Source organism: Podarcis pityusensis, assembly GCF_964106645.2.
Source record: "Podarcis pityusensis genome assembly, chromosome: 15".
Lineage (NCBI taxonomy): Eukaryota > Metazoa > Chordata > Lepidosauria > Squamata > Lacertidae > Podarcis > Podarcis pityusensis.
In genome coordinates this window covers 21,545,847-21,568,004 of record NC_138040.1, presented here as the reverse complement: position 1 = coordinate 21,568,004, position 22,158 = coordinate 21,545,847, and the positions used below count along the sequence as shown (strand labels likewise).

The window sequence follows — 22,158 nt, the reverse complement described above, 5'->3', positions numbered from 1 at the left end:
AGTCACCAATGAATTCCAGACCTTAATAAAGAACCATGTTTTCTTTAACTGCCTTCAGCCTCTGTTTTGTATGTTACATCACATCCCTCAAGTAGTTCTGAATAATATGGATCTGTTCTCTTCCAGAGAACAGTTTTGAACTATCTTCTGATATTTGCACCTGTGCAACTTCCGATCACAGCTTCAGCATCTCTCTCACCCTGCAGTTGCATTGATCTACCTGCATCTCTCATCCCTTGGGTCTGGGCAGAGGCACAGGTATCAGATTGCAATCTTGATAGAAAAGTAGGAGATGGGAACCCATACAGGACACCAGTTCCACACTTACCGGGGAGGCACTACTGGATCCTTGGAGACAGTAATATCCTGGCTGGCAGGGTCCTTCAGGCACTACCAAGCCAGATTTGCTGCAGTACATGCCTGCTGGACATGGCTTGCAGGTGGCCATTCCGGTGCCACCCAAGATGTTTGAGTAGGTACCCTGAATAAAACAGGCAGGGGGGAAAGCCAACAAAACAAAAGAACAATGTATGTCAAAGGAGAAGGGAAAGTCAAGGCACATGCTCTGCCTGATTTTCTGTCTCCCTGACTTAAAACTGTATCAAAGGTTCACCAAAATCTGATCTGCATCCCAACCCTGTGAACATTTGACTTGTCTTTTTTTTTTTTTTTTTTTTTTTAAAGGAGACCTCCCCTTCCCATGTAAGAAGACCAAAGGTGTTTGAAACTGCAGGTTTGTTTCTTGAGTATGGAGATGTGGCTTTATTGTTCTTTGGATCCTGATAAGAGAAAACCATTAGGCTGCTTCAACATCTTCTGCAATTACTGCCTTCTGGTTCTCTGGGACTTGAGAATTTTGGCCAACATGGTATGACTAGGTCTGGACTGTACATCAAACTGCAGGTGTGTGAATAGTTCCATTTCTATCTATCTATCTATCTATCTATCTATCTATCTATCTATCATCTATCATCAGGTATAAGACAGCACTTCAGGCAAGTTTGTTCTGGATCCTGGTAAGGGTAATCACTAAAACCATGTATTTATTACAGTGACTAACAAAACAGAAATTTTAAATTCTTATAGCAAAGTGATGATGCTGTTTTCAAGGTGGCGGCTACAGCGCTCTGAGGATGGAATGCTCAGATGGCCTTCAAGCTAAGTGATGCTGGTACTATTCTCCAGGTGGAGCCATGAGGTGTTCATGTGTCCAGTGTGTACATAAGGACAGCTTCTGCTTGTACGCACTGGACACATAAACACTATGGCCTCACGGACAGCATCAGCATCACGTAGGGCTCGTTCACAATTCCACTTTTCACGTGTCTAGAAAGTGCAAGTCCAGTGATTTTGACTTTGCCCTGTTGCTTTCTTCTGGGAAATCTGCTCTTTAGTGCTAAATCGGAACAAACAGCCATCTGCCGAAAACCCGGTTGCTGTTTGTTCCAACTCAGTGCTAAACCACAGGTTTCCCAGTTTTTTTTGGGGGGGGTGTGTGACGACAACAGGGCAAAATGAAGGTGTGGAAAAGCCCTTTGTTTCTGTGAACAAAGGCCTTTGAAGCATTGCATCCTCAAAGCTGTAAAAAGGCCACCTTTGAAACAGCAGCTGATGAAGGTGGAAGCAGAAACATTTTGCTGTAGGAATTCAATATTGCTCTGCACTCAGATAGCTAGTCGGGGAGAATAGTCTAGCCTAGAGTGCTGCTGTATGTGAGTACTCAGTACAGTCTGAATAGGCACAGCCCAGACACAAGTTGACAATCTCATTAGGAACTGGGCTTTAGACAATGTACACTGTCCAAAAAATTACCATTTAAGATTTAAACAATAGCAACCAGAATCTGGTAAACATATATTTTCCTGTTCCTGCAAATCAGACTTTAAAAAAAATAGTTCAGGTGCTTTCCCATGTATTTCCCTTGAAGCAACAAGTCACTCAGACTCTTCTGGGGTCATGCAGTCTCTCCCACACTAGAAAATAATTACCATGGGATTTGTTTGAGCACAAAAATGTTAACACGTGGATATGCGTGGTGTGACATCATGCAGATCATCGTGACATCGTGCAGATGCCAAAAACATAACACCTCAGTTTATCTCACAAAAGCAGAATAAATGTTTGGTCCAGGAATCTGTTGACATATGAGTCCTAAAAGCTCCTATTTTTGAACATGCCAACTTTAAAACTAATCCACCGATAATGGCCAGGATTTAAAAGAAGTAAATGTGCACAGAAAAAGCCTGAGTAGCTGGATTCATTTTGTTTTTTTCTTGCAAGTGAAGAGATAAGCAGCTCCCCAATTTCAAAAGTAGCTTGTCTCTTCAGCAGTAGGAACTGCTGAGGTATAAACAGGGAGCAAAACCCTGGCTATGCATGCAGTCATCTTCTTTTGGAGCTTGCTCTGGCCATAAATTTTCATCTGTGCATTTAGAGTCAGAACTGAACTTTGGATTTTGAATATTCATTATCCACTGTAGCTCTGGAATCAGTGATGAAATTTGTTTGCTTTAATTTTATTTATTTATTTTATAAAATGTATGTACTGCTTGGCTGTAAACAACAACAACACACCTCAGAGTGGTTTACAGAAGAAATAAAATAATAAGTAAAAATAATTAAAAACAGCTATTTAAAGCATTCAAAAAAGAATTAAAATTAAAACATTAAGCTAAAAAACGGATTAAAACACGTCAACATTCTACATGCCTGGAAAGGCTTTCCTAAACCAAAATGTTTTTAGCCAAACTGAAAAGAGTAAAGTGAGGGCATCTGCTTGATGTCAATAGTTAGGGAGTTCCGAAGTGCGAGGTCACACTAAAAGATCAATTTCTGACAAATGTGGAATGAGTTTTATGTGGCACCTATAGCACTGCCAGTTCTGCATTTAGATAATAGAATGTGTTTTCTGGATTCCCCATGGCTTTTCTAAACTGAGAAATCTGTCACAACTCTAGAAGGTCTTACCATTGGGCAAGGAACAGGCAGCGTACTCCGAGCTGGGCAGTAATATCCTTTGGGACAAGTCAAGGGCTTCACCAGGCCAGTGTGATTGCAAAACATCCCTGCAGGACATTCCCTGCAAGAAGACTGGGCTAGACTCTAGACAGAGGAGAGATGGAGGGAAAAAATCTGTCAGGCTTCAGATGAAAACAGGGAAGGAAAAATCTATCTATTTCAAACCCTCCCTGTTTCTCGCTGTTTCCAATCTTAGTATCAGTTTGCTCCATTTCCACACCAGTGTGTGATTTTTATCTTTTAAGAAACTCTGCATAGAATTGTAGAGTTAAAATGGATCCCAAGGATCACCTAGTCCAGCCTGCTGTAATACAGGTACATGAATATTTTTCTCAAGCAACATAATGCCTTTTTATTTCCAGAAACATGTTCAATTCTGCATGCACCTTTCTCTGAAGTTTGCATTGTTTCACACAGGTGTGTGTTGTTGTTACTTTGCCAGAGAACTGCATTGCAAAATTCAGAGAAGTGCAAATTTTTGCCGGAAAGCTTCCTTCCAGTTTTTGTACTTCTTCAGGAAGCGCAAGTTAAGAAGGTTCTGAATGAATCTGCCCCCCATCCCTATGGATGAAATGAGAGCAGGAAAACCTAACATGTGCCCCTGCTACTCTGTTCCAAGGCTCAGCGATTCTCTAGTGGGGTGGAAGAGATTAAACTCCTCTTTTGTGTTTCTCTCGTGTGGATTGATTTGGCTCACAGCCAACTAACCCATCAGCAGCTACTGCAGAGTTACTAGGAAAATCAGGGAGACATTAAGGAGCGTGAAGTGGCTAAGAATGAACAGATTACACATGAGGGGGGGAAACAGGGGTGTTGTCAAGCAATTACAGTTTTTTAAAACAGATTAATCATCTGCCTTTTAAGCAATTAATCACTCAATTAATTGATGATAAATACATTAGAACATCCTATTATAGGTGTCTTTTTGAGACACTGAAGCATGGGCAGATTTACAACTTCATAATCAAAATATACCACTCTCTGTTAGAGCTTGTAAACTAGGTTGGAAAGTAGTGGACCACCAGAAAAGCCTTGGTGAGCTGGATAAGACCCAAGGGCCTGCAGTTCACCAACCCGGCATTAGGGCAATCTTACAATGCTGTTTTTCAATTCCTAATTCAAGCAACACAGCGGAATTGCCTTAGAAACAAGCATGCCCTAAATCTGCAGTACTGCTGATTAAAATTTGCCTCCAACTATTAATCAAAGCAGCAGCAAAGACAAATCTGGAGTTTTTCGGATCCTGGCTCTTCATCTGTTTTGTTTGACACAGCAGTGATTCAGCCCTCTCTCACTGATGCTAGGGGTTAAGGAGAATGGGGATGGGGTGTCATTTAAATTCTACTCAGTATTGATCCAAAGTAGATTCCAATGTATAGTTAGCAGAGTGACAGCTTAAACACATTGCAGGATCACCCCAAATTAGACCAGAGGCAATTATATTTCATCCAGCAGAGCTTTACAACAACTGAAGGCAAATGAGCATAATGGTTACAAATCCAATACATTCAGGATTGGCACTGTCCATAAGAAATCCAGTTGCAGCAGACTTATACTTAAACTTACAATAACTTCTAAGAAGTCTAAAACCTTAACACTAAACATACAGAACACCACACCAGATGGAAAAGAGATAGAAAGAGAAAGCGAGTGAAACCCAGGCTCCTTCTGACCTATTATTATTTTATTTTATATTATTGCCAGCTGATGAAGAATTATCATTGAAACAGTTCATTATCCTGGAAAAACTGTTCTGTCTGCTGCTGTGCTCGGAGCACCCTTTTTGTGATGTTCAGAGCACCCATCACCTCATGTTTGTAGGATATTGACTGTGGAAAGGCATTCTGCCTCCATTTCAGTGATCTTTGACAGTAACTTACCACTCCTACCATTCCTGTTCATGGAACATTTATTTAATTCTTATTAATTTGTGACTCTATGCACATATTACGTCTTCTGTTTATGAATTTTGAAACAGTATAGTGTTATAAAAATATTGTCAGTATATTATTAACCAATGTGTTGCTTGTTGTTGTTCAGAGTGTTCTGTTTTGCAACACAGGGTTTTTTCTTTGTTGTCTATTATTATAGTCGGCATGACCTTGACTGAAGAAATAAGAGAACCAGTTTAAACCAGCTGTACTCAGCTTCTCTGAAGGAATAACCCAAACATCATGAACCTTTTACTTGCTTCTTTAACACAGAGAAGCTTAAAGAACCCTCTTGAACCAGGAATAGGAAAGATCTTTACACATCAGAGCAATACTTTCTGTACTAAGAAATGCAAGATGACAGGGGGAAGGCTATCTAGTCCACCTGCCTTCTGTGCCAAAGGGAAGAGTCATGTCCATTTTTCTGCCCTCAGTTGTCTCTGGCCCTACCTGCCACTTGCATGTAGCCCATGGAAAGTTGCCCCAAAAGGCATGTGAAAATTCCCTCACCCTATTTTATAAAGTGACCAGCTGGAATTTTGTACTGAGGAATACGGATGGTGCGTGACTGTGCGTATTACTGGTTGAACAGTACAATTTCATATCTGAATATTACTATATTGTATGGCGTTTCAGTTTTGTGCATCGCTTGGGGGTTCTCTTGAATATAAAGCGATCAAGACACTTCCTAAACACATTCGTCCAAAAACAGCTGCAGTATCTGTAGGTCAGGCTCCGCTTACCGGCTGAAAACTCCCAGGAGGACAGGGCTCTGGCTGGATAGCCCCTTCCAGGGTGTAGTGACCTTCCTTTGCCATCATCTGAGTGGCTGTTTTAGCAGCACCAGGGCAGAAGTAGCCGGGTTTGCAAGGCCCCGTTGGAGCTTGAGGGTTTGTCCCATCACAGTAAAGCCTAGTATTAGAGGAGAAAATGTAGTCTACATTGGAACTCTCTCATTCACCGAGCACTGAGATAATCTGCTGAGATCCTTCCCTGGGTGCTCTCAAGATCTTACATGGGTTGGTGATGAGGTAGGGATCCTTTTGCTGGTGCCATCCTGTGTATAGCCCACCCCAGGGAAATTCACCTGGAAATTTTTTGTTATCCTTTTGGTACCAGGTGAAGGATTTTTCTTTTTATTCTCACAGGCCTTTAAAAGTGCTGTACAGTCCTGAGCTTGAACTGGTTTCAGCTGCTGCTCTTAATTGCCAGTTTTTATAGAGGTGGTTACTTTATTCCATTTTATTGCATTGATTTTTATTGTTTTTAGACTCTTTGTAAACTGCCCTGGGAACCATGTGGGCTGAAGAGTCATCTAGGAATCCCCCATAGTGAGCAAGCAAGTAAATCCATAGGTATGGCAAATCCGCACGCCCAAAATTGTGCTTATCTTAGAAATTGATTAACTGAAATTCCGTATTATCACATATCAGCCTTCAGGACCATGCATTTCCATGGTAAAGAAGGATGAACAGACACAATTCAAATGCCTTTTTAAAAAGATCCAGCACATTCATGGAGGATGGATAGTCAAAAGCAAGGTCACATTCACACCTTACATTTAAAACACTATGTCACTTTAAACAGTCATGGCTTCTCCCAAAGAACTTTGGGTGCTGAAGTATGTTGAGGGTGCTGTGAGTTGTTATGAGACCCCTGTGCCCTTCCACTTAATGGAGGCAATGTAATTGAGTATTGGGGAACTAGGACACACCCAAAAGGAATGTATATCACTTAAAAGGCCTGGTTTGTGAACTTTCCAGGGCCTTCTGGCTGGTGGTAGTTTCAAGGATACCCCCACTCCAATCCTAGAGCTTTCCTGATGAAATAAGGAATTTTGGATCCAGAATATCCAAGACCATCTCCACACCCCCCCCCCCGAGTGCTCCATTTTGGGGCCTAACATGGACTGCCAATGGTAATATGGCCAGCAGTTGATCTATGCCTGTAGAGCTTCTTGCAGGCATAGCTGGGAGCTCCATGGTGGATGCAGCTCTCCTGATGATGGAGCTCTTCTCCTCCATCATTGTTCTTGCTATTTCCATTGCTCTTTATTAGATTTCCAACCTGCCCATCACCATGTCCCAGGAGGCGTTACAATAAAGTTTAAAGAGTGGGGTTTGGGGGTAAAAAGAAAATGAGGTGTTCATTCTCATATATTGATACCATGAACAGGGAAAAAGAAAGATGTGGTGGTAGTCTAATGCCAGTGAGTACCATCACAAGAAATGCCCCAATTTTAAAACAAATTGCAGTCAAGATAATAAAGTAGGTCCTAAAATATCTTTCTCAGGTGCCAAAGGTCCAGGTAAAAAGGAGAATCTTTAGCATTGGCAGAGATTCACCTGAACTCAGCTCTAATCCCCTCTGGGCAAGTCGATCTGGCAGCTTGATAAAGTATGTATGTAGTATATATCCACAAGCCATTATGTCCTGCATGTCACCTGGGCTTCAACCTGGCCCAGGGTTCTCTAGCCATTGCAGGTCACAGTACTATTATTGTGCAGCTGAGTGACATTCACCTATAGGATGAAGAACTCACCCAGGTGGACAGTCCAAACACTGATTCAGGTGCTTCAATCCACTTGTGTTGCTGTAGGTTCCTGGAGGGCAGAGAGTGGTGATGGATGATCCAGGGAGGCAGTAGGCCCCAGGTGGGCAGATATTCCCTGTGACTCCATCTGTGGGCTGCTGGATTTGGGGAATGGAAGAAACAAGACTGCTCTTGACTGGATCACTGGGGAAGCTAATGAACAGCCCAAAGGTTCTGTCCTGAGACTTATATTATTATTATCAATTTGTAATGGCATAATGACAGAATAGACTTCAAAGCAGTTCACAAAGTATAAAAAGCACACTGTAAAGCAAACTGCTAAAGCTGAAATTCCTGCTTAATTAAATGCGATCAGCTTAGCTGTTCAACCAGATAGCTCTGGTTAATCTTCAGTTATGAAGTATTAATTGGTCCTGCATTCAGGGTCCAACAATTGAGAGTTTGCTTTGAGTCCACATGGAGTGGGAAGGTTGGGCAAAGCCCCTTTCCATACTGTAAATCAGGACTAGGGAATCTTGGTCTCTACAAGGGCGGTATTCCTTTGTGGGCAAGCCAACCAAGGGCCGCATGGCAATAGTTGGTGGGGCCAAAGGCTGTATTTTGTGAATTTTATATTGTCATTGTATGTTGTGAACTGCCCTGAGACCTATGGGGTCTCAGGTATAGGGCAGTATACAAATTTAATAAATAATAATAACAATACTACCCACTCACATGAAAACAACAGGAAAGAACTGTATGCTGCTATAACCACCCCAAATTTTGTGACTACTCCCGTGATTTTCTGAGTTCGTGGAATTGCAAAAGGACTTCTTCTGGAACCTATTAACATGGAAATGATCACTAAACTCGCATTAGATTTCACTAGGATTTCCAGATTTGCATTTTGTGAAAGCTTAAATATAATGCAGAAATTAACAGTTAGGGAAACATTGGGGAAATCGAATAAATGAGACCCCTCCATTTCCATCTGGGCAAGCCAGAGTCATTGTTGTTGTTGTTGTTGTTGTTGTTGTTTTATTTTATTTTATACTCTGCCTTTTCCCCTGATGGGATTCAAGGTGGCTGACAGATAAAAATATGAACTACTAAAAACATAGAAACAACAATAATTAAAAACAATTAAACACTGATAGAATTAAAATTATATACCTATATAAAGGTAAAGGGACCCCTGACCATTAGGTCCAGTTGCGGACGACTCTGATCAGCAAGCCCTAGGCTCTGTGGTTTAACCCACAGCTATATACAACCTATTAAATATACCTGTTCAAGGACCAAAAAAGGCACCAGGATATGTAGAGCAAAGCTGGTGAGGGATGTGTCTCGGGGAGCCAGATGGAGAGGGATGCCCCTAGGCCTAAGGCCTGCTATAAATCTCTGCTATAAATTGATCATTGGCCTAGAATGAGGAATTCCATCAGCATTCTTTGGAAAGGCCAAAGAGGGAGACTTACCTCTGAAAAGACAGAAAGATCCATGCAAGAGATTTACTTACTGGTGACACCGCCCTACTCCAGCAGTAGAAACCAGCCTCACACCGACCGCTTGGGGTTGTCTGTCCAGGAGCACCACAGTAAAAACCTGCTCTACATGGGCTGCAGTCTTCCAGGCCTGCCAACCCCTTCCTGTTGCCATAGGTGCCCGCCGGACAAGGCTCAGGCTGGGATTGGCCACTGACACAGAAAGACCCCTAGAAAACAAAGCCACCATCTTATGGCCATTGCTCCCAAGATGCTGCATAGCCTCTGTACTAATGGTGAACTCATTCTCCAAGTCTCAATCCCTTCTGCAGCCAAAAACAAGGGGAGGTACCAAAAGGCTTGAGACAACCCCATGAGAAGAAGGAGAAGGAGAAGGAGAAGGAGAAGGAGAAGGAGAAGGAGAAGGAGAAGGAGAAGGAGAAGGAGAAGGAGAAGGAGAAGGAGAAGAGGAGGAGGAGATTAAGAAAAATCCTTTAAGAGTGGAAAAATCTCCAGAATGACTTAATGAGGAAAGAGCATGCTCAACAGGGCATGGGATGCTGGCTGACTGTTGGACGTGAAGGGGAAAAACAGAGAAACTGGAGTGGTGGTGGGGAATGGAATGGAGTATCTGGGGAGAGGGCATGGCTGGCTAGCTGGAACCCTGTGCAACATTCTGGTGCAGGTAATTCCCCCCCCCCACCATTCCACTCTTCCCCAGCAACTTACCAATGGACACACTTTGGGTTGGGTCACAGCAACAGAGTCACAGTAGAATCCAGCTGGGCACGGTTTGCATACATCTCCTCCCCCCACAGTGGAATTATCCCAGTAGGAGCCTGGGAGGCATGGGAAAGAGAAGGGGAACCCAGTTCCTAGAGGACAGACGTATCCAGGGGGACAATTCCCAGTCTAAGAAAGGAAACGCATACGGAGAGTCACACACAAGTGGGCTGTTAATTGGGTGAAGTTCTCATGGCAAGAATGAGAGAATCCAGCCTGACAACACAATTAGTGAGGCAATTATACAATCAGGAAATAGAAGGGGGGCGTGTTGCATAAGAATTCAAGGAGAACTGGGAGGGTGCATGCTTAAGGAGAAGACAGGGCATGAGTACTCACGGGCTGGGATATTCCTTGGGATTCTCGCCCTCCCCTGTAGCAGTACTTGCCCTTGGGGCACAGCAAGCACTGGTCAGCTCTGCCCAGTCCCCTCTGGCCACTGTAAGTCCCATTAGGGCACGGCCTGGCAGGTGGGTGCTGGAGGCAACAAGAGGAATGAAGCTGATTCTTGAAGAAAACAACAGCCATAACACATTTGATACAGTACTTTAGAGTGTTCAGGCTCAATAAGCTCAATTCTAATTGTGCAGCTTCCTCTTCCACGACAGCTGTCCTATTAACATAGCAAAGGTAAGAAAAGTGTGTAATTATGAGAGGTGCCTGGGCTGAATAATGCGGCAAATCGGGGTTATTTGGAGGTCTTTTCTCCTCCCAAGTTGACACATGAGGTCAATCATCCCCACAGGGATCAGTGTCCCTGTGAAGCCATAGAGTGCCTTGTTGCTGTTTTTCTGTACCTTCTCCTCCTCCTTCTTTTTGTACAGAATAGCTGTGCATTTTTATATCACTCCTTATTTCTCCATGGGCTGTGCAAGAAGTGAGGCTGTCCAAAACATTGCCTGCTTGTTTGTTTAGCATAGCAGTGGAGGATTGTGTTATATATATATATATATATATATATATAGTGGTGCCCCGCAAGACGAATGCCTCGCAAGACGAAAAACTCGCTAGACGAAAGGGTTTTGCATTTTTTGAGCTGCTTCGCAAGACGAATTTCCCTATGGGCTTGCTTCGCAAGACGAAAACGTCTTGCAAGTTTGTTTCCTTTTTCTTAAAACCGTTAATACCCAAGGTGCATTGCTTGAAGAGGTGCAGTTGCGACTTGACTTCGAGGAGCAACTCATAGCATGCGGTGTGGTAGCCTTTTTTGAGGTTTTTGAAGACTTTGGTGATTTTTGAAGCTTTTCCAAAATTTCTTTTGCAGCCATTTGGTAAGTTAAACTTTTAAAACTTTTTTTGGGGGGGTTTGGATTTTGGGTTGGGGTGTTTGGAATTCAAGGACTTGGTGTTGGGGAGGGGTTTGCAAGAATCTGGAAGCTTGTGTGGTTTTTTCCTGCATTTTTATGATTTTCTGTGACCATTGGGCCACTCTGCTGTTTTTTTAAAAAAAAATTCTGGGTTTGAATTTCTGTGTGGTGGGTGGCTGGGGGAACAGTTGAGGAGGGGTTTGCAAGAATCTGGAAGCTTGTGTGGTTTTTTTTTCTGAATTTTTATGATTTTCTGTGACCATTGGGCCACTCTGCTGTTTTTTTTTAAAAAAATTCTGGATTTGAATTTCTGTGTGGTGGGTGGCTGGGGGAACAGTTGAGGAGGGGTTTGCAAGAATCTGGAAGCTTGTGTGGTTTTTTTTCTGAATTTTTATGATTTTTATTGTTCCTTCAATTTTTGAAATGCTCTTTACAGTATGTGTGACTTTAAAGAGCACTTAATAAACTCTTGTTGTACCAAATTTGGCTTTGTTTGGACTTTTTTTGACCATAGGAACGCATTAATTGAATTTCAATGCATTCCTATGGGATTTCGTGCTTCGCAAGACGAAAAATTCGCTAGACGAAAAAACTTGCGGAACGAATTAATTTTGTCTTGCGAGGCACCACTATATATATATATAGATAGATAGATAGATAGATATATAGATATATAGATATATATAGATATAGATATAGATAGATAGTTAAAGGTTGAATTTAAGTGTTGTTGTTTTTAAAAAACACCCTACATTGTTCTGCTTTCACAAAAAGGACCCCACAGCTCTTCAGAGTCCTACAGGCAGTGTTCTAGACAGTGTTCTGTTGTACAATTTATATCGGAGGCCTATGGCTTATTGAGGCTCTCAGACAAGGCTTACAAATCCTATTGCAATGCATCAGAAATTAGGGTCAGTGTGAAACTGCATATACACATATATCTCCAAGAGATCATAGAGGAAAGCAAATTTCTTTTTATTTCCATCTATTTGTCTACAATCTGATAATCTTAATCCACTCTGGAGGGGCTCCCATGTCTGTAAATTTCATCCACTTTGGCCAAAAAGTGAAACAGTTATAGCAATTTCTTGATTTCTCTATCATAGTGAACCGGGAGACACAGAGCACCTCAAGAGCCAAACTATACTTTGAATGGGAGATTCCACAGAGTGACTCAGAAAGAAACTGGAATTTTTAAAAAGTGGAAACCTTCATGGGTGCTCTAACGCATACAGGCATCGGGTTGGCAACTCCTGCTCTAGACCTGTAGGCATTAAGCTCTCTGTAGCAATTTCATTCCATGGGTTCCCAGCATAGAGAATCATAGGAAAAGGGGGCAACAGTAAGTAAAGATGATCGAAATGAAGTACTTACAACATCACCCCGTGGGCAGTAGTAACCTCTTGGGCAGGCATGGCCACTAGCATTTGGAGTAGCTGTCAATCCTTCAGGGCAAAGCAGACCTGCTGGGCAGACCATGGTAAGGAGCATAACCTCCCTACTGGTGTTGATGTGTGCACAGTAATGCCCAATGAGGCAGGGTGAGCAAGAAGTAGATCCAGGGTCCTGCACAACAGGAGGAGGGGATTATCATTGTAGCATCATTTTAAGCTCAGAGCTGGACTAATGTTGACCTACCTTTCAGAGTTGTTGGAAGGATTCCCTAGGGTATGTACAATGAATCCAAAGGAGAAGCAAAAGTACTTTGACAATAGGATAGTCTGTTGAAATGTAACCCAGTTCATTCACCAAGGATGGCATCAGATAGGGCCAGTGCCAGCAATCAAATTCACATTCTGTGGCGTTAGACCCAGAAGTGCCATCAGGGCAGGACTTTAGGGCTGATGTCAAGGCCCTACTAAGCAGAATGAGCAGGAGGATCAAGGATGAGAGCCCACTTCATCAGATGCATTCAGTGAAGCAGACTTTGGTCCACAAAAACTTTTGCCACAATAAATGCGTGGCTCTTTAAGGTGCCACAAAACTCTTCATTGTTTTGGCTGTGACAGACCAGGAAGGCTGCTCCCTACAGTGAGAAACAAAGCCTTTCCTTTGGGCAGCCTTTCGGAATTGGTGGGGAATCATGTCCCCCACCCTACCTTGCTGAGTGCTTTTGTACTCAGGTCAGGCTTGTGGGCTTTCCCACTAGCCGACCACTGTAAGATCTGAATGCTGCCCTAGATGGGCCTTTGACCTGATTCAGCAGAGCTCTTCTGATATTCTGATCTGGAATGTGGTGTAAATGACAACTGGTACCATTGCCCTAAGTTCAATCTGCTAGAAGCTCCTGCAAAACGAAGCAGGGAGAAGTTGCAAATGAGCCGATCAATGTTTCTTCCTGAATCTCCCTTGCTTGGATTTCAAGGCCGTTATTTCTGCTTCCTCTATAGTCTCTGCAGCATGCTCCCTTAAGCCTGCCTCCAACCACTTGTCGACCTGCCTCTCTGTTTTAAAGCAGGTCTAGCCTTGTTTTTGCCCTAGAAATAATCCCTGTGAGTCTTACTTACTCAGCTTACGGCCCAGGTAGAAAGACAAAACAGGTGAGACAATCTATGCCTGTCTATCACAGGGCTCTAACTCATCATTCATTCCATATCTCTGATCGCAAAAATGGTTCTTCTAAAATGATAAATTGCCCTCATTCTGAAGCTGCAGAAAAGCAGCCTGGATGGGAACAATACATGCATATAACAGAGAGCGAAAGTGTTTTGTTTTTGTTCTCCATCAGTATGGAAATGTTTCTCATCACAATTTAGCCACAGAGTTTTCCATTCGCTTGTCAGAAGACCCATGCTGCTCATCTCCAATTTTGTGGCTTTAACATTCCTTTTCTTTTCTTTTCTTTCCTCTTTTTTTTAAATCTTTGATGGCAAAATGAACGTTCAATTGAATTGTAATTTCTACCCTCTCCAGGAGCCAATCAGGAATAGTAAAATACGCTCCCTTCTTTTCTGGAGTTTTAACCACCCTGACAATGAGGAGGAGAAAATAGTCCAAATGACACATTTCTTCAAAATGGCAAGTGGCCAGCTGGGTGACCAGACCCTATTAAAAATCACAGCAATTTCTATGTCTACTGTCTTTTAAAAAAACCCCAACCCTCCCATGATTTGCATTAATGATCATGGATGGGTTACTAGATCACTGTAGAGCTAGTTCTGTGCTGTGGGTGGGGCTGCTTGCTAAAACACAGCCTTCAAGACCATTGCCTCCCCAGCTGCAAAAATGGACCCAGAGATGGTCACTTTTCATCTGTTACCATGAAACAGTAGTACCAATCTAAACAAACACCACCTGGTATAGCCTGGCTGCAGTTAGTCAACTGTAAAAATTGATCATCATTTTAATGCAAATTTATCCTAATATTAGCGTATGCAATTTTATTTAATATACGTAGTTTTGCAAAGTAATTTCCCTTAATATAATTCATTTGTGTATCTTATTTTTACCAGTACATGCATTTTTATGCAAACTTTTACCCTAGCATATGCATTTTTCTACCCATTACTCAGCAGGAGAAAATGCATTGCAAAATTCAGAGAATTTCAACTCTTGAAGGACGGTTGTGTTTCAGTTTGCCTATTGTTTCAGGAAGTGCAGTTAAGGTAGGTTCGAACTGAACCAAATTTCTCCTCCACCCCTATAAAGTCATTCCCACTGCCTAAGAAATCTGATGGTACTTACTGAAAATTGGCCAGCTCCACATGCATACGGAGTTATGGTGCCCAATTCAGGGCAGTGATACCCTCCAGGGCAGGGTATGCAGTCACTAGCTGATTTTGCTCCTTGTTCTGCATGGTAAGTCCCTCTACATAAGGAAGCAGGAGAAGATGGAAGACAGTTACCATTGAAATCAGTCGGGGAAGGGGAGATTCATCAGTGCTGCCATCTGGTGGCAAAAAGGGACCCTCTGCTTTGTGGTGTGGGCTTCCTGCTCTCCCTTTCCACTGCCCTCAAGTGGGGTTGCCTTATTTATTAGCACCACAATGAGATCTGCAATTATTGTCCTTTTAAAAATGGTCCAGAGTTCACAGGAGGACATGGGGCATGGAAATGCTTCTGGGTTTAATAAGTATGTAATATAATGTGACTGCCTAAAACTAGGTGTCTTTTTATTTTTATTTTTTAAAAAAAGACATAGATGGACAGTTTTTGCACTAGGAAGCTCCTATGTCATTGACTCATTATTGTAGCTTACCTAGCATTATGATTAATCTATTGTGATTCATGTTACAATATCAAAGTGTTTCCCAGTATGGGTCGTATCCAATGGTAGTCATGTTCAGAGTAGACCCACTGAAATTATTGAACACAGCTAACTTGGATCTTTTAATTCCAATGGGTCTACTCTGAGTAGCAAGTAATTGGCTTCATTCTTCTTCCTTTACTTACGGTGGGCAGAGCACTGGTTTGGCAGTTCCTTCTGGGCAGTAAGCTCCTCTGGGGCAAGAGACACAGTCATCCATCTTACCATTCCCAAGCCTGGTGCTGAAGGTCCCTTCTGGGCAAGGGAACTGAGTGCTTGTCTGAGTACCTTTCCCAAAGAGAAAGAGGGAACAGGCAAAGCAAATGTAAAAGAAAGCTATCTTGAATGAAGCAAAAGTTAGTTCATTGGCAGAAACAGATTATTGTCACCAGTGATATTTCTATCCTGCTTTTCTCCCATGGAACTCAGTGGGGTTCCTGGTGATCTCTCATCTAGGCACTGATCAGACACAGGCCTACTTTGCAAGGTTGTTGCATCATGTATTCTCAGACCGTGCTCATGAATCAAGCTTTGTTTGCGAAGATAGTCAGTCCAAGTGGAACCTGCAACAAAATGTTACTGTATAGGCTGCTCCTGTTCATGATTCCAGCCAACCAGCCAGCCAGTTAGCCAGACCTTTCCCTTTCTCAGGATACTATATTCCACCACCCTGTTTTCCTTTCCAAGACACACAGAGACACTGTAGTCCCTGAGAATGCTGAATCCTCATTGAGCTGTTTTGATTCCCCACTGCCCCACCCCCAAAACACTCTCCAATGGTCTTTTTCCTCCCAAAGTGCTTTGAAGCATTTCAGACTGTGCCATTCCTTCAACCCTTGTGTACAGAAGGTGCCATTTTGACAAAGCATCAGAACTTGGAGACGTGCTAAATTTGCTATTAGCTAGTGGGGTAACTGAGAGATACATCCTCAAAGGAGAAGAGTCATGACTCAAGAAAAGTAGGAAACCCCAGGCTCAAATCTCCTAATTGATCAGTCTTGGGGAGGGGAACTGTGAAAGCCCCCATCCCAGCTGAGATCCTAGGGGAGCAGCTGACCCTTAGACAAGGCAACTCTGGGATAGACACATCAAAAGTCTGTTCAGAGCTAGGCATATTCTCACACCAGGAGAGGAAAGGGCTATTGATGATTACAAGTCATGATGGCTATGCTTTGCCTTCATGGTCAGAAGCAGTAATGCTTCTTTATACGAGTTGCTTGAAACTGCAGGGTGTGTGTGTGCTCTTGTGCTTGGGTCCTGCTTGTGGGTTTCCCATAGCATCTGGTTGGCCACTGTGAGAACAGGATACAGGAATGAAATGGGCCATTGGCCCCATCCAGCAGGGCTGTTCTTACATTCTTATCAAGAGCATTCCTAAATTTGAGGCTGCCCAAAACTGCAGCATGCCATATTGGCCCTGTGTCTTACTCATTTCCAGTTAGGGCTGTTCTTGAGAGCCAAGACATTCAGCTAGGCACAACATAGGTCTGGCACAGCAAGGCAGCTCTTGTGTGTCCTTATGGGTGAGTTAACTAAAGCGTTGGCAGCAAGCTAGAACAGTGGAAGGCATTTGGAATTGCAAAGACTTGATGTCGTATCCCCATTTTTCATATACATGTGTATCTGAAATGCTGGGTGGGTGAAAAGATAGCTCAACCCTCTTGAGTGTGTGTCTTGATGCTTCTCTTGGACCCGTGCCCTCTTATTATTATTTTTTTCAAAAAAATATATTCATTTTATAACACAAATAAACAACACAAACAGGAAAACAAACAATAGAAGCAGATTCTTGCCTTGTCCTTACTTTACTCTAAACATTATTAGGTGGGCTTCCCCAAGTCCCCCCTATTTGATTTTCATTTTACCTCATCCTTAGCAGTTTACATATATCATAATTTCTAACCATTTTTTAATCACACTTACTTTAACCATAAAAATCTTCACATGTTATCACTTGCAAATAATGCTATTTTAAAATACACTATCTTCTACTTCTAACCCTACAGCCTAAATCCACTTCCAAAGCTATTCTAAGAGGACACTCTTAGGGGTCCTGATCCTGCCAAGCCCTGAATTGGTCCTAATTTACTGGCAAGCACACACTCTCCACAAAAAGGGCACTGGGAAAACATCAGTCGTGACTGTTTTGCTATCTGAAAAACAGATAGCAACCTGGTCAATTTCTCCTTACCTTCTGGGCAGAAGTGACCAGCACTGCAGCTTCCAGAAGGTCCATGAGCCCCTGCCATGCAGAACCATCCTGCCGGGCATGGAACACACTCCTCTTCGGCAGCTAACCCAGTCTTGTTGCTCCATGTGCCAGGGGCACATTTGTACTGTGTTGGGTGCTTGGTTCCTGGTGGACAATAGTGACCAGCTGGGCAGGGGACAGGGGGCTTCTGCTTCCCTCCTGAGCCTGCAGAAAGACAGATGGGCCATCAGCAGTGAAGCCCAGCCTAACACATGTAATCAAGGTCAGCTGCCCTGGTCAGAAGGGCAGAACTGCAGCTAAAGTCTGAGTGGGGAGCTGATATGGGAGAAAGGAATAGCTAGCTCTTGAAACAAGTCAGGGATGGGAAGCATCTTCAGCCTGAGGGCTGCATTCCCTTCTTGGAACCATTCTCAGGGCCACACACCAGTGGTGGTGGTGGTGGGGCAATGAATGTAGAAGGATCAATGAATATAAATCTTGCCTTTCTAAAGTAGGCTAGTTCCTACGCACACTCCCCTCTCTATCCTCCATCCAGGATAGCTCCATTGGTTGCAGCATGGTGCTGATAACACCAAGGTTGCAGGTTTGATCCCTGTATGGGACAACTGCATATTCCTGCATTGCAGGAAGTTGGACTAGATGATGCTCAGGGTTGCTTCACAGGATTCTATGAAAGCAAGTGGCATTATCAGCATTGAAGGCGGCATTTTAGCCAGGAAAAACACTCAGGGAGGATAGCACACAGACCAAGGAGAGAGGGGATGGCTGGGGAGGCAGTGTGGCTAGGGAGAGCCCCAAGGACCAGGTAAAGGCTTACAGGGCCCGTATTTGACTCCAGGTCATGAGATTCTTCACCCCTGAAACCAGACCCAAGAGCAATAATCATCTTTGCAGTTCCCCCAAACGGAGCTGCTACCCACAATTCTTTGGTAGAGAATAAGGAAGTCATGACAGCTGCAAATAGAAGTGTACAGAATATCTGGCAAGTAGGCAGTAAAAAGAGCCGACCTCATCTCTTCCTCAAGTCACTAGTCCCTGGCAACGTTATGTCCCACTAGCTAAGAGCCGCTTCTCAAATGGCAGGTCTGATGCTCAGCTTATCCAAGTACAGAATGGCATACCTCTCGTGCAGACAAATCGCTCTGGACAGGTTTCACACTGGGATTTATCAAAGAGGTCAGAGCGGTTGCTGAATGTGCCTGGCGGACAAGCGTTGCTGGGAGCATGAGGGCTAGAGGAACCAACCGGGCAGATGTATCTGACGACATAAAATATACTCAAGTCATAATCGGATAGAAAGAAGAGAGAGGACTCAAAGCTCCCAGACTACTGTGCTTTGCCACTAGGAAACAGCTTCTCAACTGCCATGGCCTCTGCTCTTGTTGTGTGGAATAATGGCGTTGCCGTAGTCACCACTGTGTGACATCACTAGTGAGGAGTGACACACCTCCCATTCCCTGACTGTCCTTACCTGTTTGTGACCAAATAAATATATTTATTGCATCACTGTACCACTGTAGCACTCACCACTGAAGTCCTCTGAACAGTATATAATTATTATTATTATTATTAACCACAATCCAACCTTGTAAAAATGGGCTTTTTTCAGCTAGAACTCACCAGAACTCAGTTCTGGCACCTCTCAGGTGGGCACCATCGCCATTATAAAAGAACAAGGGAGGTGTTCATGGTATGCTCTGGCACCTCTTTTTCTAGAAAAACAGCACTGCGTATGACCAATGGTCAGAGGCAATGCTTTTTTTCTCATAAAAAAATGTTTAGGGGTACTCTCATTTTGACTCAAGAAAATTACCATTTTATAGTTCAAATTGGGAAAAATAAATACAGTAAATGGACAAAAGTACAAAGATTCACAAAATGTTTAGGGGTATGCGTACCCCAGAAAAAAAGCACTGGACAAAGGTAATGGGGAGAGGTGTCTGAAACATCTGGAGGGCTTCAGATTGTGAAAGGCTGACCTGGGACACTTTCTCTAAGCAGGGATGGACAATGTTATAGCCTGGTCAATGGGCAGGTATGGTGGATGTTGGAGTGCACCTAGCAGTACTTGCCGGGGTAAATTCAAGGACACTTATTCCTCTGTACATAAGCTGCAAATATAAGACTGCTGATATGAATAAAGGCCATAAGAAAGTATCCACTTTCCCCTTTTCATTATAGTACTTTCACTAGCATAGAAGCCTATGAGATCCATTGGAAGGAGAGGCACCATAGCATGCCAACTGTGCATACCATTTTAAAGGCTCCTGCTTTCAAGCGTATTCATTGCCACAGCATATATACTGGCAACATGACTCTGACTGCTGCTGCTATGCATCTGCTTCACTGCCGGAGTGCTCCCAAAGACAGCACCCAGCTGTGAAGAACTCAATGGGAAGAAAGATCTGCCATTTGTGAACGGTGAAAATCATGATGATGCTTCTCTTTCAACAAGGAGGAAACTGTTGCAGAGGACCAAATGAATAATGATAGGCCATCCCTGATTATAAACAGTGGCACAGCTCAAGTTCCAGCAAAGGAAGTGAATTCTGTGCCTTCCAAAAGGCTGATCACAAGTCTGAAACTAAGGGTCAGCCCTTGGTTGAGAATCTTCATGTTTTAGCATCAAAGCCAAGGCCATTCCTACAGAGCTCAAATAAAGTTCAAAAACAGTTTCTTGCAGATCCTTGTCACTAGAAGCTGTATGCCACTAAAAAGGAGAGTTACTGTCCATTCAGTGTGCGAGGAAAGCTGATGTTGCATCATTCTTGGGGAGAAAGAGACACATCTGCCTAAAGGCAATAAAAAATCTTAAGCCATCTGTGCTTTGGGACTTCAATATGTTCAGACTTAAACACGTGAAGCACAGTTTGAGCTTAAAATGTGAATTGGAAGGTGTGTTAAACATTTCTTTTTTTCTTTTACTAATATAAGGCAATCAAGATTGCACATCCAGCCATCTGTCATGGTAATGAGATTCCTGCATTGCAGTGGGTTGGAATAGATGACCCTCGGAATTGCTTCCAACTCTATAATTCTATGATTCTATGACTCCAGTGAGCCAGTGTGGTGTAGTGGTTAGGATGTTGGCCAAGGGCCTGGGAGACCAGGGTTCCATTCCCCACTGGGGGGCAGCCACTGTCTCTTAGCCTAGCCTACCTCACAGGGTTGTTATGAGGATAAAATGAGGGAAAGAGCTACACACATCACCTTGAGCTTCTTGAAGGAAAGGTGGGACATAACCTAATAATAATAATTTTTTATTTATACCCCGCCCTCCCCAGCCAAGGCCGGGCTCAGAGCGGCTTACAAGCAATAATAAAAACAAGTTGAATGATTACAACTTAAAAACAAAATTAAAATACAACATTAAAATATTACAACATTAAAATAAAATGTAGCCTCAATGCAGGAGGAGAAGGAAAGAAAAAAAGAAAGAGAGGGAGGGAATCAAATTGGCTCCAAGCCAAAGGCCAGGTGGAACAACTCTGTCTTACAGGCCCTGCAGAAAGAAATCAGATCCTGCAGGGCCCTGGTCTCATGAGGCAGAGCGTTCCACCAGGCCGGAGCCACATAACATAACAACATAACATAACATAACATAACATAACATAACATAACATAACATAACATAACATAACATAACATAACATAACATATAACATATATTGGTCTCAGGGTCTTTGTGCCTGCTGTAGACAATATGCTAAGGTATAGTGGTTGGATTAGGACCAGGGAGACCATAATCGTTGGTAACCAACAATTGAGGAGTGGCAGGTGAAGATGATGGACTATGCGGAGCTAGCCAAACTGACTGTGAGGATCTGGAACCAAAGTGACCAGAAATTCCAGAGAGATTGGAGTGAATTTATTGTATATTTAAGGGATCATTGCAAAAACATGAAGACACTAGCAGGACTGATATGAACCCTGTAACACATTATAAAAATAGTATCTGACCATGGATAAATGGAAGGATTTGACTTGTATTGAAGGACAGAAACTGACAGTAGAAATGTGTATGCAATTTATTAAGAAATTGGAAACCAGCTGAAGGGAGGGAGGGAAGTCATGAGCTCGGCAGAGCAAATGGTTTAGAATGGTTATTATAATGTTGTAATATTTTGTTTTGAAATGAAAATAATAAAAATTATATTATAAAAAGGACCAGGGAGACCAGGGTTCAAATCCCCACTTTTTAGATGGTCTTGGGCCAGTTACTATCTTTCAGCCTAACCTACTTCACAGGGTTTGCTGTAGGGCTAAAATAGCAGTGGCAGCAAAGCATGTACATCATCTTAAGCTCCTAGAAGGAAAAGTGGGATATAAATGTAAACATAATAAAGAATTTATAAAATAAAGTGTTCCAAGGCTTGGAGACCAGGATAGCTAAAAGAGTGTCTCATGCCTGCTGCTGCACTCTGCAGAAGGACGTCTCCTGCAGATACCAACCTATGGCGAGGTTTGTTCCATATAGTGTAAGAATTGGGTCTTTAGTGAAAAAGAAGGAACATTTTATCATATGTGGTGGGAATGTAAAAAAGTAAAGAACTTCTGGGAAATGATATATAATGAGATGAAAAAGATGCAGAAATATACATTTTTTAAAAAAAACCAAAAGCATTTTTACTTGGTATTATAGGT

At 42.8% G+C, this 22,158-nt stretch overlaps 1 protein-coding gene and 2 long non-coding RNA genes across 3 annotated transcripts in view; 2 read left to right on the top strand and 1 right to left on the bottom strand.

Annotated features, from left to right (window-relative positions):
• Positions 1-22,158, bottom strand: part of LOC308464226 (uncharacterized protein) — a 129,456-nt gene that overhangs the window by 83,670 nt on the left and 23,628 nt on the right. Inside the window, exons 9-20 of the mRNA XM_080983345.1 lie at positions 18,636-18,772; positions 17,494-17,718; positions 15,449-15,590; positions 14,741-14,864; positions 12,431-12,622; positions 10,089-10,226; positions 9,696-9,878; positions 9,002-9,196; positions 7,492-7,640; positions 5,693-5,861; positions 2,968-3,102; positions 329-481 (exon numbers count right to left, since the gene is read on the bottom strand). Of these exons, the coding sequence (XP_080839471.1) occupies positions 329-481; positions 2,968-3,102; positions 5,693-5,861; positions 7,492-7,640; positions 9,002-9,196; positions 9,696-9,878; positions 10,089-10,226; positions 12,431-12,622; positions 14,741-14,864; positions 15,449-15,590; positions 17,494-17,718; positions 18,636-18,772 (1,942 nt within the window). The remainder of the gene's footprint in view (positions 1-328; positions 482-2,967; positions 3,103-5,692; positions 5,862-7,491; positions 7,641-9,001; positions 9,197-9,695; positions 9,879-10,088; positions 10,227-12,430; positions 12,623-14,740; positions 14,865-15,448; positions 15,591-17,493; positions 17,719-18,635; positions 18,773-22,158) is intronic.
• Positions 101-5,340, top strand: LOC308464418. Its single transcript, XR_013980032.1, has 3 exons — positions 101-258; positions 685-903; positions 5,110-5,340. It is a non-coding gene; the product is annotated as an uncharacterized lncRNA (long non-coding RNA).
• LOC308464400 lies at positions 18,771-20,333 on the top strand. The gene is made up of 2 exons (XR_013980012.1): positions 18,771-19,060; positions 19,696-20,333. It is a non-coding gene; the product is annotated as an uncharacterized lncRNA (long non-coding RNA).